The 13,463-nt window shown below is 43.5% G+C and overlaps 1 protein-coding gene across 3 annotated transcripts in view; it reads left to right on the forward strand.

The window, feature by feature from the left end:
• The window catches only part of KERA (keratocan), a 296,742-nt gene that overhangs the window by 81,606 nt on the left and 201,673 nt on the right, over positions 1-13,463 (forward strand). For all 3 annotated transcript variants that reach the window (XM_078655348.1, XM_078655365.1, XM_078655357.1), the window contains exon 2: positions 699-1,590. In XM_078655348.1, coding sequence (XP_078511474.1) covers positions 705-1,590 — 886 coding nt within the window. In that variant the 5' untranslated portion in view covers positions 699-704. The remainder of the gene's footprint in view (positions 1-698; positions 1,591-13,463) is intronic.

A 13,463-nucleotide genomic window follows, 5' to 3' on the forward strand; every position in this document is an offset into this window, starting at 1 on the left:
GTCCAAAGGACATGTGTGTGTGCAACATGCAACTTAGAAAAATGCTTTTAAAAGCATTTTTCTAAGTTTTTGCTATTTACCGAGAGGTCTGACCTCTCGGTAAATAGCGGCCCAAATTTGCAAAATCGCAATTTTTGAAAGTGTCATGAATAGCATTTAAGGAATCTCTAATAGAGATTCCTTAAATGCTAATTCTCGCATATTAGCTAATTCTTCATTAGCGATTTTTGCATTTGGGATTGTGAATCCCAAATGCCAAAATTGCACTCGCAAAAGGCGAGTGCAATTTAGCTTCATGAATCAGGCTGTTAGTCTTTAGGAGTTTCCTGAAGTATAGATTCGTAGGTTCTGCCCTCATGGCCAGTTTCAAAGCATTCAACAGGTAAGGCCATATTTTAGTTTGAATGCCTGATGGATAATCCAATGTAATGCTGCTGAAGCTAGATTCGTAGATGGGGTGCATGTACCGACAATTCTCATCCTGTAGGCTTTGTTCACTTTAAAGAGAAATTTAAACTTGATTCACTATTGAACAGGCAACCAATTAAGTGTATTCAATACAGGATCCAAGGCCCATATGTAAGAACACATTTTCTCCATGACACAGAATGGGTTAAACCCTTTGATACATCTGGACCTAAGTTTCTTGTTAAAAATATCGACATACGTAAACATGATGTTTTTTTTTTTCTTTACAGATACATATGGATGTGAGAATGATTCCGAGCTTCCTGGTGTTATTCATGAGCTCTTTCTTCTGGACTGAGATTCAAATGCAGTACTATGATGACCTGGATGTTCAGGCCTTTTCAATGATGTCCAATGAGTGTCCCAGCAAATGCGTCTGTCCCTACAGTTTCCCACGTGCTCTCTACTGTGACAATAAAGGACTGAAAGAAATTCCAACAATTCCATCAAGAATATGGTACCTATATCTGCAAAATAACCAGATCGAAACGATTTCCAAGAAATCATTTGTTAATGCCACTGGCATAAAATGGATAAACCTAAACAAAAATAATATAACTAATCGAGGGATAGAAAAAAATGTGCTCCGAAGTATGAATAATCTTCTTTTTTTGCTTCTAGAAGATAATAAGCTGGAAGAGGTTCCAGCTCCTTTGCCATCAAGCTTAGAGCAGTTACGCCTGGCTCGAAACAAAATTTCCCTGATACCGGAAGGAGTGTTTAGTAATTTAGAAAACCTTACTATGTTGGATCTGCAACATAACAAGCTGTCAGACAGTGCGTTCGAAAGTGGCACTTTTCAAGGACTGAAGAATCTTTTGCAGCTCAATGTAGCCAAGAATTCACTCAAGAAAATGCCACCCAGCCTCCCAAGCAACACAATGCAGTTGTTTCTTGACAACAATTTAATTGAGGAAATACCCAAGAACTACTTTAACTCAGTTCCAAGAGTGGCTTTCATTAGATTGAACTATAACAAGCTGTCTGATGCTGGGATACCTGAAAATGTGTTCAATGTTTCCTCCCTTCTTGACTTGCAGCTATCCTACAACCAGCTAACTACTGTTCCTCCAATCAATGCTCACCTAGAGCATCTTTATCTTGATCACAACAAAATAATAAGTAAGTAAATCTTACAACATAACATCCACTAATACAAACTGGAAAAATGTATAGTGAAATGTGCGCTCAGTAATTGACCATGGCGTTTTTTAGGTCTCATCTGAGACAGCTCATGCATTATTGCTTGTGGGGCATTTTGTTGCATCATAACATTTTTTTTAAAGAAAAACTGTAAGCCATGCTGCCTGGAATGTTCTCCCGCTGCATCTGCTCACTATTCAGAATCTAGTGGTTTTTAAAAGAAAACTGAAAACCCATCTTTTTATCTGAAGTTCCCCATGATACCCCTTTAGACTCGCGCCGGGGCACTCCTGAGTAGCCGTGCGCGTAATAAATTCATAACATTGTAACATGCCGAAAAGCATTGACAACGCTAAGACCTTGCATAGGTCAGACCTATTGGCTTTGTCAATTGTTGTTTATTTTCACCTTATAAAGGGATTTCTACTAACAGAGTGAAAGAAAATCACACTTGGGTAATAATGTTTTCAAAATGTTAATGCTAATTATTTGTAACTTCCTCCCATTGGTCATTGGTGTTCTGTATAGGTGGGTGCATTGGATAAAAGCTAACAAAAGTTTGATAGTCATGCATCAAGCCAAAAACTGCTTACCGTGGTTCCACTGTTCCTCTCCAGTTAATTACATAAACCTGCAACCAATTCACCCATTAACCTCCTGTTGTTTCTTGGTATGAAAAAGTACTGTGTGAATGGACCATGTATGAGTAGGCTGCCTGCAAGATGGAATGCGTGCTGAAGAGTGTTCTGATTGTGTGAGTGTGGGTGCTCATTGAGAGATGGGCTGAGCTGCATTAACACTTAGGGGTCCATTAGTATGTCGGGCGGATTGCCTCCGCCAGGGTGGCGGTGGCCACCGCCACCCTGGCGGAGGCAATCCGCCGACAAGCACTCTCGTTTTCCCCTCCGCCAGATTAGGATGGCGGAGGGCACAGCGGCGGACGGAAAGACCGTCCGCCACTTTACCGCCGCGGTCGCCTTGCGACCGCGGCGGTGATGGAATAATATGGTGGCGGTGTCCAATGGACACCGCCAGCCATATTACGATGCCTGAAATTAGGGGCCTTTCCGCGGCGGCAATGCCGCCACGGAAAGACAGGTGGTGATTGCTGCGGGGGCCCCCAGTGGGCCCCCAGAGTGACGGCCAAAGGGGGGTGGCACACGGGGGGGGTACCTGTGGTACCCCCCTGCATTTGCATGATCGTAGCGGCAGGCACCGCACGGTGCCTGCCACTTCGATTATGCAAATGCGTGCATTTGTATTTCACATTGTGGCGGGCGGAGCAGTGAGCACTGCCCGCCACAATGTTAACTTGAGGAATGCGCCCGCCACTGTGGCGGGCGCATCCTAATGCCAATGGTGGGACCCCCGCCCTTCAGGCGAGCGGTCCCGATCTCCGTTAGGATGGCGGGCGGACAAAGTCCGCCCGCCATCCAAATGGACCCCTTAGCTCCAGTTTTGTTTTGCATAAATGAAACTTGCTCAAGCTGAGACCGAAACTTGTACGTAATTAAATAAACTTACGGAAACAAGGCGCAAGGTGGTCACTATGTAGCTTCATTCCTGCCACTTCTCCAAAAGGAACACTGAGTTGATTATACAAGAGCCCTGCTATGCTTTGACTGTTGCAATGTCATCTGCATAGGTTTCCCTAAAAGGTCATTGAGAGTCTGTAAAGTTTGCAAAGTCATCAGCCAGAAACCAGTCTGTAATAACAACCACAATAACTCATTCCTAAAAGTGCACCACTGGCGCCTGATGTAAAGAAACAGCAAATGTAAGATCCTCTGCATTCTCACAAATCCGATTAAGGGCACGTTTCGAAATATCTAGGATCACTGCCACTCCATGTGCACTCGCACTAACCTAAAATGTGTGACAGTTAATTTAACCAAAACACATTCATTAATTTCTGCATAAAGATAATACAAATAAGATTAAACATTGGTATCCATTAGAATCAGAGGAGACATCAACATTTAGCAATGAGGGTATCAGAGGTGCTTTAATCCTGGGCCCTGAATTTACAGCTAGCTTCACAAGTCTGCAGTTCCTACAGAAACTCGCAACCCCCTGACCCAAACATGTCTAGCAGGAAAGAGGCACAGGTTGATCCCTTGTTTAATTGATTCCTAGGCATCCACCTAAGGGGACTTTGTGGGTCATCTGTAGCAGGAATTGTCTGTGTGCCTGTGAATCTTACTCAAGGCTCTGGGCCAGCACAGAAGGCTCAGTGTTCAGAAGGTTGTCTTTCCGAGCCACATGGTGCTTCACCACCCCTCACCAGTAGACCGTCTCCTGTTCAATCTTCCAGAAGCCTAGGACAATCTGCGTGCACCATAACCAGACAGTGGTGGATATTCCTCCGGCATCTACCAAATATTGCAGAACTGGTAGTGATCCAAACTCGACCTATTCTGTCCAAAGCAATTTGCAATCTTGTGTTCAGATATACTCGGGGCTCGCTTTGGCTGCACAGACTTCAAAAGTTGCTTCATATTGTTTTTTTCATTTGTGGATCTATCCTCAAATGAATGCTTTCATATAGTCACAAAAATCGTCATGTTTTCATTGTCACTGTGCTTATTATATTTAGTCTGGACTTCACAAACTCCACATACCTAGCTTTGCCTGCTAAACATCTGCACAGCTTACTGTTAGTAACCATGTGCAGTAAGCCGATATTGTGTCACACAAGGTGATTCCATGTGAGTTGGCAGGTCTGTTGCTTTCCTTTTTGTTTTGGCCTACCCTTGTTTTGTCTCCTCTGGCGGTATCTCTACCTCACTAGGAGTCTAGCACACAGCCTATGCCACTATAAGTAAGGTAGCTAATGTCCATACTATGTAGGATCCTACTCCAACCCAGATATTATTAGGTTATTCTTGAGAAGGAAAACAACTTCAAGCTTTTCCTACAACACTAAATCCACAATGGCATTCCTGACATTGGTCCACACCCCGGGCATGGCTAAAGGGTAGCTAGGTCTTACCAACTGGCAGCAAGATCATATGCACTGGAATTTTGAATGATCATTCCTGGAACAAGATAAGCCCACTGCAACAGATTCCTATGGGTAGAAATGTGGTGAGGTCATTAATTCCTGCCTCACATATTCCATTGATTTGGGGTGAATGAACTTGAGTGTATCCCTTTCCCAGATAGCCAAAGCAACCATCATCCATCCAGGTTAAGAATAACACTGGTTACCATAAGAACATATAGTACCATATCCATGACTATGCAGTTTTATTTGGTGATTATTCGCTGTTGCAATTTATTTCACTAGACATGGATAGAGGATGAATTCTTCTCACCACTCCCCTTTGGGTGCTAATCAGTGGGCCTGTTAATCTTTGGCTCGTGTCCTTTCTGAGAGCTATGGGAACTACTTTGGCCCTTCCCCTCAGATTTTTGCCATGCTAATGGAATTTCTTTTCTTTTTTGGCTATTTGAATTGGACTTTGGGGACGCTGTTGGCAAACCACTCATCAGCCATTGCAAAAATTCACTTAGGATCTTTTTATTCCTGATCGGACAGATATTTTCTTAAAGCTATTCAACAGTTTTTTTGGCACTCAGCAATCACAACTTTGCTTGCATTTCAATCGGTTCACCTTTTTATCCCTGTTTTGCTGTACTTATGCATTTGCATGTTATAGGAACCCCATCCACCTTTTTATTGTCCCTAAAATCATTCTAGTATTGGGCTGATGTCATCCAAAATTCTGAGTCACAGACTTCTTCACACTTGCATAATCCAGCTCCTTACTCTCATGCCGCCTGGTAAGGACTTTTGCAATAACTGCAGAGAGCAGTAAAGAATTGGTGCCTTTGGCTCAGCACGTTCATTCAATTTCAGAATGCAAACTCAACAGATTCCATACAGTCCTTAAAATCATTGCCATCTACATACAATGGTAAAGTGTTTCTTGACACCTTGGGTGTCTTCACCCAATCCTTTGTTTGGATTGGGAACAGAAGCAAACTGTCTCTGGGCTTAGTTTATCAGCATCGTTTCAAACCGTTTCTTCTCTTTTTCATATCTTTTTCTCTTCTTTGGATATCCATTCTTTCTCATGATCACTATGCTGTGTCTTCACCTCTCAAGCCCTATAAATTACCTGCTCCTTCTGGGCCAATTCGTCAGTTCTGATCATTTGCCTTTCCTTTTCTACCTGTTTTGCCAGCATATTCTTCTCCCACTCAAACTACCTGGCCTTCTTCTCAGTGGAAGGACTGATGCGATCTCAACATTATGGCCCTCATTTTGATGTAGGTGGATGTCTGCCCGACATCCAGGCCATCAGTCTGACTGCCAGATTACAATGCCGGCAGTCAGAGCAATGATGGATTGGGGAAAGACCAGCACCTCTATCAGGCACAAATAGCCCAGCGGGAGGCCGTTGGACTTCTATGCCTACCATTAGGGCGATGCCTGCGCAGGCACTTCCGTATGGATTAGGATGTCCCTCTACGACTGCCTTTTCATGGCTGTTCCACCACCATGGAAAGGCAGTGGGAAGGGGACTTTGGGGTCCCCAAGAAGGGCCCTTGTCCCCCGTGGCCCACTGCTAAGTGGTGCCCCCCAAATATCCATGCACCGTGTGGCAGTCATGGTGCCTGGCACATGGTGCATTGATGTCCGACAAAATGCCTTTTCCTACTGCAGCTTGTGCTGCAGGCCTTTTCCAGGCCGCAGCACAAGCCGCATTAGAAACAGCCAGTTTCCAACCACCTACAGAGCAGTCTTACAGAAAAATGGTTTGTGGGACTGCTAACTCCTTGTCTGGCGTTCTCATTCCCGCTGTTATGGTGGTTGGATGCTTGTCCGACGGCCATCATGAGACCCTATGTACACTGATTTCACATTTAAAAGTCCTTTCTACTTACTTTGCACATTTGGGTTGTTAATTTTAGTCTCAAACTATAAAATGCCATTACAATGGTTTTAAATAATCACACAAATAAAGATGTATTTACTTACTTACTTACCCTGTCCATTTTCTTAGCTAATTTTGAAACCTTCTGGAATTTCAGTTCGCCTTTCTGATCTTAGGCAAATCTGATATTTCTGTATGTCCAAGGGGGTGAACCCATGGATAGGGAAACGGTTATATGTAAACATAGAGAGGTGAGCTTGAGAGTGAGTTTACACCAAGGGAACCTGACTCTGGAACTCTACACTGGCAGCTTATTCCTTTGAGGGCTCTTCTACTTTTCCTTCCACTACATTATTAACAGTCTCCTGGTCATGCTCTGCAGGATTTTCCTCTCAATGTGTTGCATTTTCAAGATATATTCTATAAAGCAAACTTCATCTTTTGACCAAAGACACTTCTATACCTCAGCAGAAAACAACTTCAACCTCTCGACAGTGAGGCTTTGCACTTGCCATCGTTATTTGTAAAAAAGTGAACTCATTGAGCAAGCAGCATTACTGTTTTTTGAGAAAGGAGTCTCATTCCATCACCACTTGCCAAATAATGTGAGATCCGGTTTGCATGATCCCAGGGCAATCAGAGGTTGCTGGGCTCCAGTAGTGATAATTGAAGTTCTTTACCACTGGTGTCCCGGGACCATCATACTACTGGACTGGAAACTGAATTACCACATACTCTGTTATAGAACTGAACCCTTGATAGTGAAACACAGTAGTCCAATGCTTACTCATAGAAGTGAAGTGTACTAGACCCTTAGAACACCATAAATAATCACAATACTCATTCATAACGGAATGCCCCATAAGTGTTTTACTATATAAATATAAAGTACAATAATACATACACATCTAAGTACTGCAAATAAAATGAAGATTAACAAAGAAATCAGCTGCTCTCTAAGCTCTTTCCAGTCAGAGATCTGAGTCCAAACAATTTATTCCTTCTAGGTGCTAGATTTCCCAATAGTAAAATGTATTATCCTCCTCATTGCTCCAGTTTATACTTCTTCCAGGAAAGAATAAGAATGTGTTTTGAGGAATCATGAACCTCTTCACAGGACTGTCAAATATTGCAAGGTTTATTTTCCTTCATACATAAGATATTGAGGCCCTCCTCCCAAATGTCCACCTCCCAAAATGGCCATTAAAGCCCACTCAGATATTATGATGCTGCTAGGAGAACGAAGAGGGAGTGGTCTTCCTGCATGATCCACACAGTGTACATTCAACTGTCACTTCTGATCTACAAGGAGGGATGTGAAAGAAAGACACCCATTAAGGAAGACTGCTGTTCAGTGCCAAAGTAAGAGCGCTCCCTGTAAATTGTTGTTATGGATTGGTGATTCCAGGATTGGCATATTTGATTTATTGGACAGTCTCTAGTAAAGTGCACTGTGTGTGCCGCAGGCCTGTAAATTAAATGCTGCTAGTGGGTCTGCAGCACTGATTGGGCCATTCACATAAGTGGCCTGTAAATGTAACTCAGACCTGCCACTGCAGAGTCTGTGCATAGTTTAGTACTGCCATGTCGACCTGGCAAGTGCACCCACTTGCCAGGCCCTAACCCTCCCTTTTCTAACATGTGAGTCACCCCTGTGAGCAGGGTGCAGTATATGTGAAATTTTTCACTATTGCAAGGCTATCTGTCCCATAGGATGGAATGCAGAGTTTGCTCATAACATCTCATGCGTATTACTGCCCATGGGAATAAGATAGGAAAATTCAGTTTGATATGCCTGAACTCAGAATGTTAAGATGCATCTTTTAGTGAGGGTAAGTTTTACATTCTGAGTTTGAAAATACTACTTTTAGGTATTCTCTTGCCTAACCATCCAGTGTGCATCTGCTAGGTTGTGTTTTGTCTGTCTTACATTGTAGTGACAGGGACTGCGGATGTGCATTCTGTTCAAACAGCCACTTTGGGGGGTTGAGGTATGTCTTGCCTTTCCAGATGAGTCAGGGCTGGGCTGAATAAACCTGGTTTGCATTCAGAGTAGGCGGAGGAGATTTCTTTCACATATGAAAGGGCCTGGTCTGCCTTAGACAATGCTGTCTCCACTTCCTGCTAGGACGCTGCACCAGAGAGGACAGAACTGGTTTTGGCTAGGCAAGGATCTTCTCTGCCATAGAGAACAAAGGATTTTGTATTATTAAAAGAGGGGCCCAGTCCCCAGACTTTTAGATCACTTCTGGGAATCAAGAGGAACAGTTGCCAAGGAGAAGAGCTGGAGAAACTGAGGAGGAGTACTGCCTCTTTGCTGTTTACGGTCTGGGGTTAGCCTACGGTGGCAGTTTCTGCCAAGGAAATGACAAGGACTTTGCTGTGTGCTCTGTCCCCTGCTTGTGGAAGATCTCCAAGGGCTTGAAATAGAACTTGCCTTCTGTTATGTTGTCTCATGGACACAAAGACTTCACCACCAGCTCTCCTGAACTTCCTTACTGTGAGTTCTAACCTGCTAAGAGGAGCCTGCTGCTTTATTGGACCTCTGGAGGCTATTTGCCACTGGGAGTTGGAAAAGTACAGCAAGTTCTAGAAGTGCAATGCATCCGCAGCTGTTTCTGGCGCATCGCTGAAGAAATCACTTCAGCGCCTGCCACAGCTCAAGAAATTGCTGCACGTCAAATCCTGTGCACCGATCTCTGAAATCCGAGATGACCGCACCGATTCTGACTCAGGCCCTGCAGTGCGGCTGCATGAAACATCACATCGTGGGACCGTGACTGGAGAGAACAACGCAGTGTTGTCGCCGCATCAAGAACTGACGCATCCCCGATCCTCATGCATCGCACCTGGCACCACACCGGCAAGAACACTAGGGTCGCAGTAAGAAACCAGCGCATCACCTCCCTGCACAGTAAGAAGCTGACGCATCACCTCCCGCGCATTAAGGAACCAACGCATCACCGCCCCTGCGTGGCAGTAAAGCACCAGCGCATTACCTCCCCTGAAGTAAGGAACCAACGCATCACATTCCCTGGGCATAAGGAACCGACGCATCACGTTCCCTGCAACAGTTTTTGTTTGTGCGTGCAAAGCCTCCTAGGTACATTGTGGGAAAAGTGTCACATCTACAGTTTGCTTTCAACAGAGCTATTTTTACTTTTTAAAAGGAATATTTTGTTTACTGTATTGTGGATTTTTGTTGTTTTGGTCTTGTTTGGTTTAGATAAAGATTACTTATTTTTCTAACAAGGTGTGGTGTCCATTTGTAGTGTTATCACTGTATTACTGTATGTGTTCGCCTCTGATATAAGCCATTCTGCGTGTGCCAAGCTACTAAGGGGGAGAGCAGGGGTTACTTTAGAAGTGTGTCCCCCCTACACTGACTAGTAAGAAGGGTCCCTACTTGGAAAAATGTACCAACCTCTGCCAACTAGAGATCCCCATTTCTAATACTGTGGAATAGTAAATTTAAGCCCTCAAAAGTCAACTCTTCCTCAACTTTTGCTTACATTGGAATAGTTAATCTGACTCCATCAAAATCAAACACTTTCTGTTGTGTGTGTTTGGCTTGATATTGTTTTAATTATTTTGTATTTCATTTTTTATTGTTTTATTTTTATTTGTGTTGGTTTTGTACTTTTTTGTTGGTTTAATTAGGTTTGATATATGTTGTTGCTCTCTCTGTCTCTCTGTCTCTCTCTCTCTCTTATATATATATATATATTTACATGTATATATATATATATATATATATATATATATTACCTACTGGCGGTCGCCAGTAGGTATATATAGTTAGGATTTTTTCTCTATGGGTTTTTTGAAAATTCTATGTCTAATAACTTTGGCGTTTGTGGACGGAATTGGCTGAAATTTTCAGGAAAATGGCACATTTTGTTTCTGAGCAGCCCTTGAAAATTTGGGGGGGGTTCGTCCAGTGGGGGCCGAGAAAAAAGGGGGGTCCCAAAACGTGTTTTTAACATTGAGTTTTCCATAGGGCGGTTGGCCTCACTTTTAGCCCGAACGGCTGAATGGATTTGCACGAAACTTGGCAAAATTGTAGGGACTGGTAGCCCGATGTGCCTTTTGTAGGTCTCAATATATGTGCTCCAGTGGATTTTGAGAAATTAACGTTTAAAAAAAGATATATATCTGTAACAGCGGACCGGTTAGCGCTCTGGTTCGCGGACTTTTCGCGCAACGGAGCTTTGTGAAGCGAAGCTGATTGGTTCTCCGGCGTCTGTCAACATTCCAAACAGTCCGTAGCGGCCGCCATCTTGTCTCTCGGTAGGATCGAGAGACAAGAGGAGGTCAAAACAAAGGGGGAAATAACTATAAGGGGGCATAGTAGATCCTCGCTGACCCCCTAGGTTTGATGTGGAGGTTTTAAAAGGGCCCCGCGGGGCAAAAAAAAATAATAAAAATAATAATTGAACGGCTGAATGGATTTGCACGAAACTTGGCAAAATATTAGGGACTGGTAGCCCGATGTGCCTTTGCTAGGTCTCAATATATGTGCTCCAGTGGATTTTGAGAAATTAACGTTCAAAAAAAGATATATATCTGTAACAGCGCTCCGCTTCGCGTAACGGAGGTTTGCGAAGCTGATTGGTCATTCTGTCACTGGGCTATAGTTGGGCTACATCTGGCTGATATTTGGGCTACATTTGTTTTTTTGTGTGTCTGGCGGCCATCTTTGGGCTACATTGGGCTACATTGGGCTTCATTGGGCTACATTCGGCTAATTAGCAAATAGCTCATCGCAAACTAGGAATGGTAAAGAATCGCTATTTATTCCTTAAAGTTCGCTATTTAGGAAATGCAAATAACTTTGATGATACATATGGCGGTTCATCTCTAACAAGATAAGAAGCATAGGGATAGATTTATGATGACTGGCGCATCACCAGGGATGTGTTAGTCATTCTGTGCCGCTGTTCCGTCACCTATGGTGTGCTGCATTTACAATGCGGCGCATCATGGGGCAAAAACAGCACAGATGCGTGATGTATCTGTGCCGTAAAGGTGGCGCATTGCTGGAGTTGTATCGCAAGTGTGATGAAGGTCCAGCAAGGGTCGGGGGTGCCCCTGTCGCAGGGTTTCTGTTCTCACACAGAACTGTGGACAGAGGATTGGAACCTCGGCGAATTAGGGTGTCCCAAAACTCACGTTAGTAATCAAAAACTATTTAGCAAGCTAGGTACAGTGTCACATTGGATATAACAAACTCTCAATGTTTAGACAATCCAGAATATGAACTTATAGTACCTCAGGATACGTGGAACTCATGAACAGTCGGTCGTTATATATTTCTTAGAAACCAGAACATGGAGTTAAGAAGAACACATGTGTATTTGAAATGTTTATTTACTAATGCCGTCTTCTCAGGCGTAGTACCTTAGATAATAAAAGTACACATATTATCAGTAGCAAAATTACCAGCATAGTTACTAGTACATAAAAAGTGAATGGTGATAGTATGTTAACATGCTGTAAATGAATAAGAGTTAGCAACACTTATAAGCAGCCGCGGGCCGTGGAGGGAGTTACGGTGAGGCAGGGAGGCGGGGAGGGGGAGAAGCAGGGTGGAGAATACAAGTACACATATTATCAGTAGCAAAATTACCAGCATAGTTACTAGTACATAAAAAGCGAATGGTGACAGTATGTTAACATGCTGTAAATGAATAAGAGTTAGCAACACTTATAAGCAGCCGCGGGCCGTGGAGGGAGTTACGGTGGGGCAGGGAGGCGGGGAGGGGGAGGGGCAAGGTAGAGAGGGCTCCACCCTGCTTCTCCCCCTCCCCGCCTCCCTGCCTCACCGTAACTCCCTCCACGGCCCGCGGCTGCTTATATCTCACCCTCCCTAATACACATATTATATTATTTGCTAAGAAGGTCTCTTTGTGTTGGTTTAGGGCGTGCCCATACTTTAGTGTCTTAGATTTGAAGGAATCACATCAGCATACACCAGCTCTCTCTTCATGTGAACCGCATCAACTGTTGTGTATGTGTGTTCGGCAAAGCAATATAAAACCCGCCTCATGCCCAGAATTGGCAGAAGTTGCACTTATGTTATGAGTATGAAGTCGTGGAGATCAGACCTCATAACAATTCTGTATCGTGTTGTTCTTGAAACTTTAGCACTCGCTGTACAGATATAGTTTAACAAGTAAAGCAGATAGTAGACCAATAACATATTATTCTCATGTAAACCACGATGAACTACTAGGTGGAAAGCTAAAGCAACAACTAAATGTCGTGTGCAGAAGTTGCAAAAAAGGAAAAATGGCGTTTAAACCGGTAATGAGCCCATGCTAACTTAACACGGTGTAAAGATATCCAGGACCTAGATGACACCTCCTCATGATCCGGAAACGAACTGAATAAGATAATAGAAGTGCCATCTCATGAGAGCAGATTGCAAGTTTATATGTGGACGGTCCGCAAGGTAAAGCATTAAAAACTAGGAAAATTCAATGCTAAAGAAAAATAAAACAGCCAAGTACTTTATCGGGTCTTAAGCCAATAGGCAAGGTAAATAATAAAAACTTGACAAATAAGTCAATGAATTGTCAATGAAATGCTAGTACTCAGCATATGAAACATGAAAAAGGTCTATGACATAACTGTGTATGCAAAATAAGCTGCAACAGCCTCCAACAGGAAGTCACCGTCTTCATCCGAAAACAGTTCAGCCATCCAATTTAAAAGCGGAAAAGAACATACGTGCTCTCCCAGCACCGGATCCTCTATCACCATCAGAGGACAGCTCGGTGGGTTTTCAAGAAAGCTGTGTTCCAAGAAAGACTGTGCTGCCGCCAGTAAATTCCAGGGACCAAGTAGTCCATGCATCAATGCCACAGCCATAATCCTTTCGCCAGGACAAATCAACTCGTGAGTAATGATAGGAGTCATCAGCTGATTAAAGTCGACGTCAGGAGAAACCGGTCCGCAGAGACACAA

This window comes from Lissotriton helveticus, chromosome 1_1, assembly GCF_964261635.1.
Source record: "Lissotriton helveticus chromosome 1_1, aLisHel1.1, whole genome shotgun sequence".
In the NCBI taxonomy this organism is placed as follows: Eukaryota; Metazoa; Chordata; class Amphibia; order Caudata; family Salamandridae; genus Lissotriton; species Lissotriton helveticus.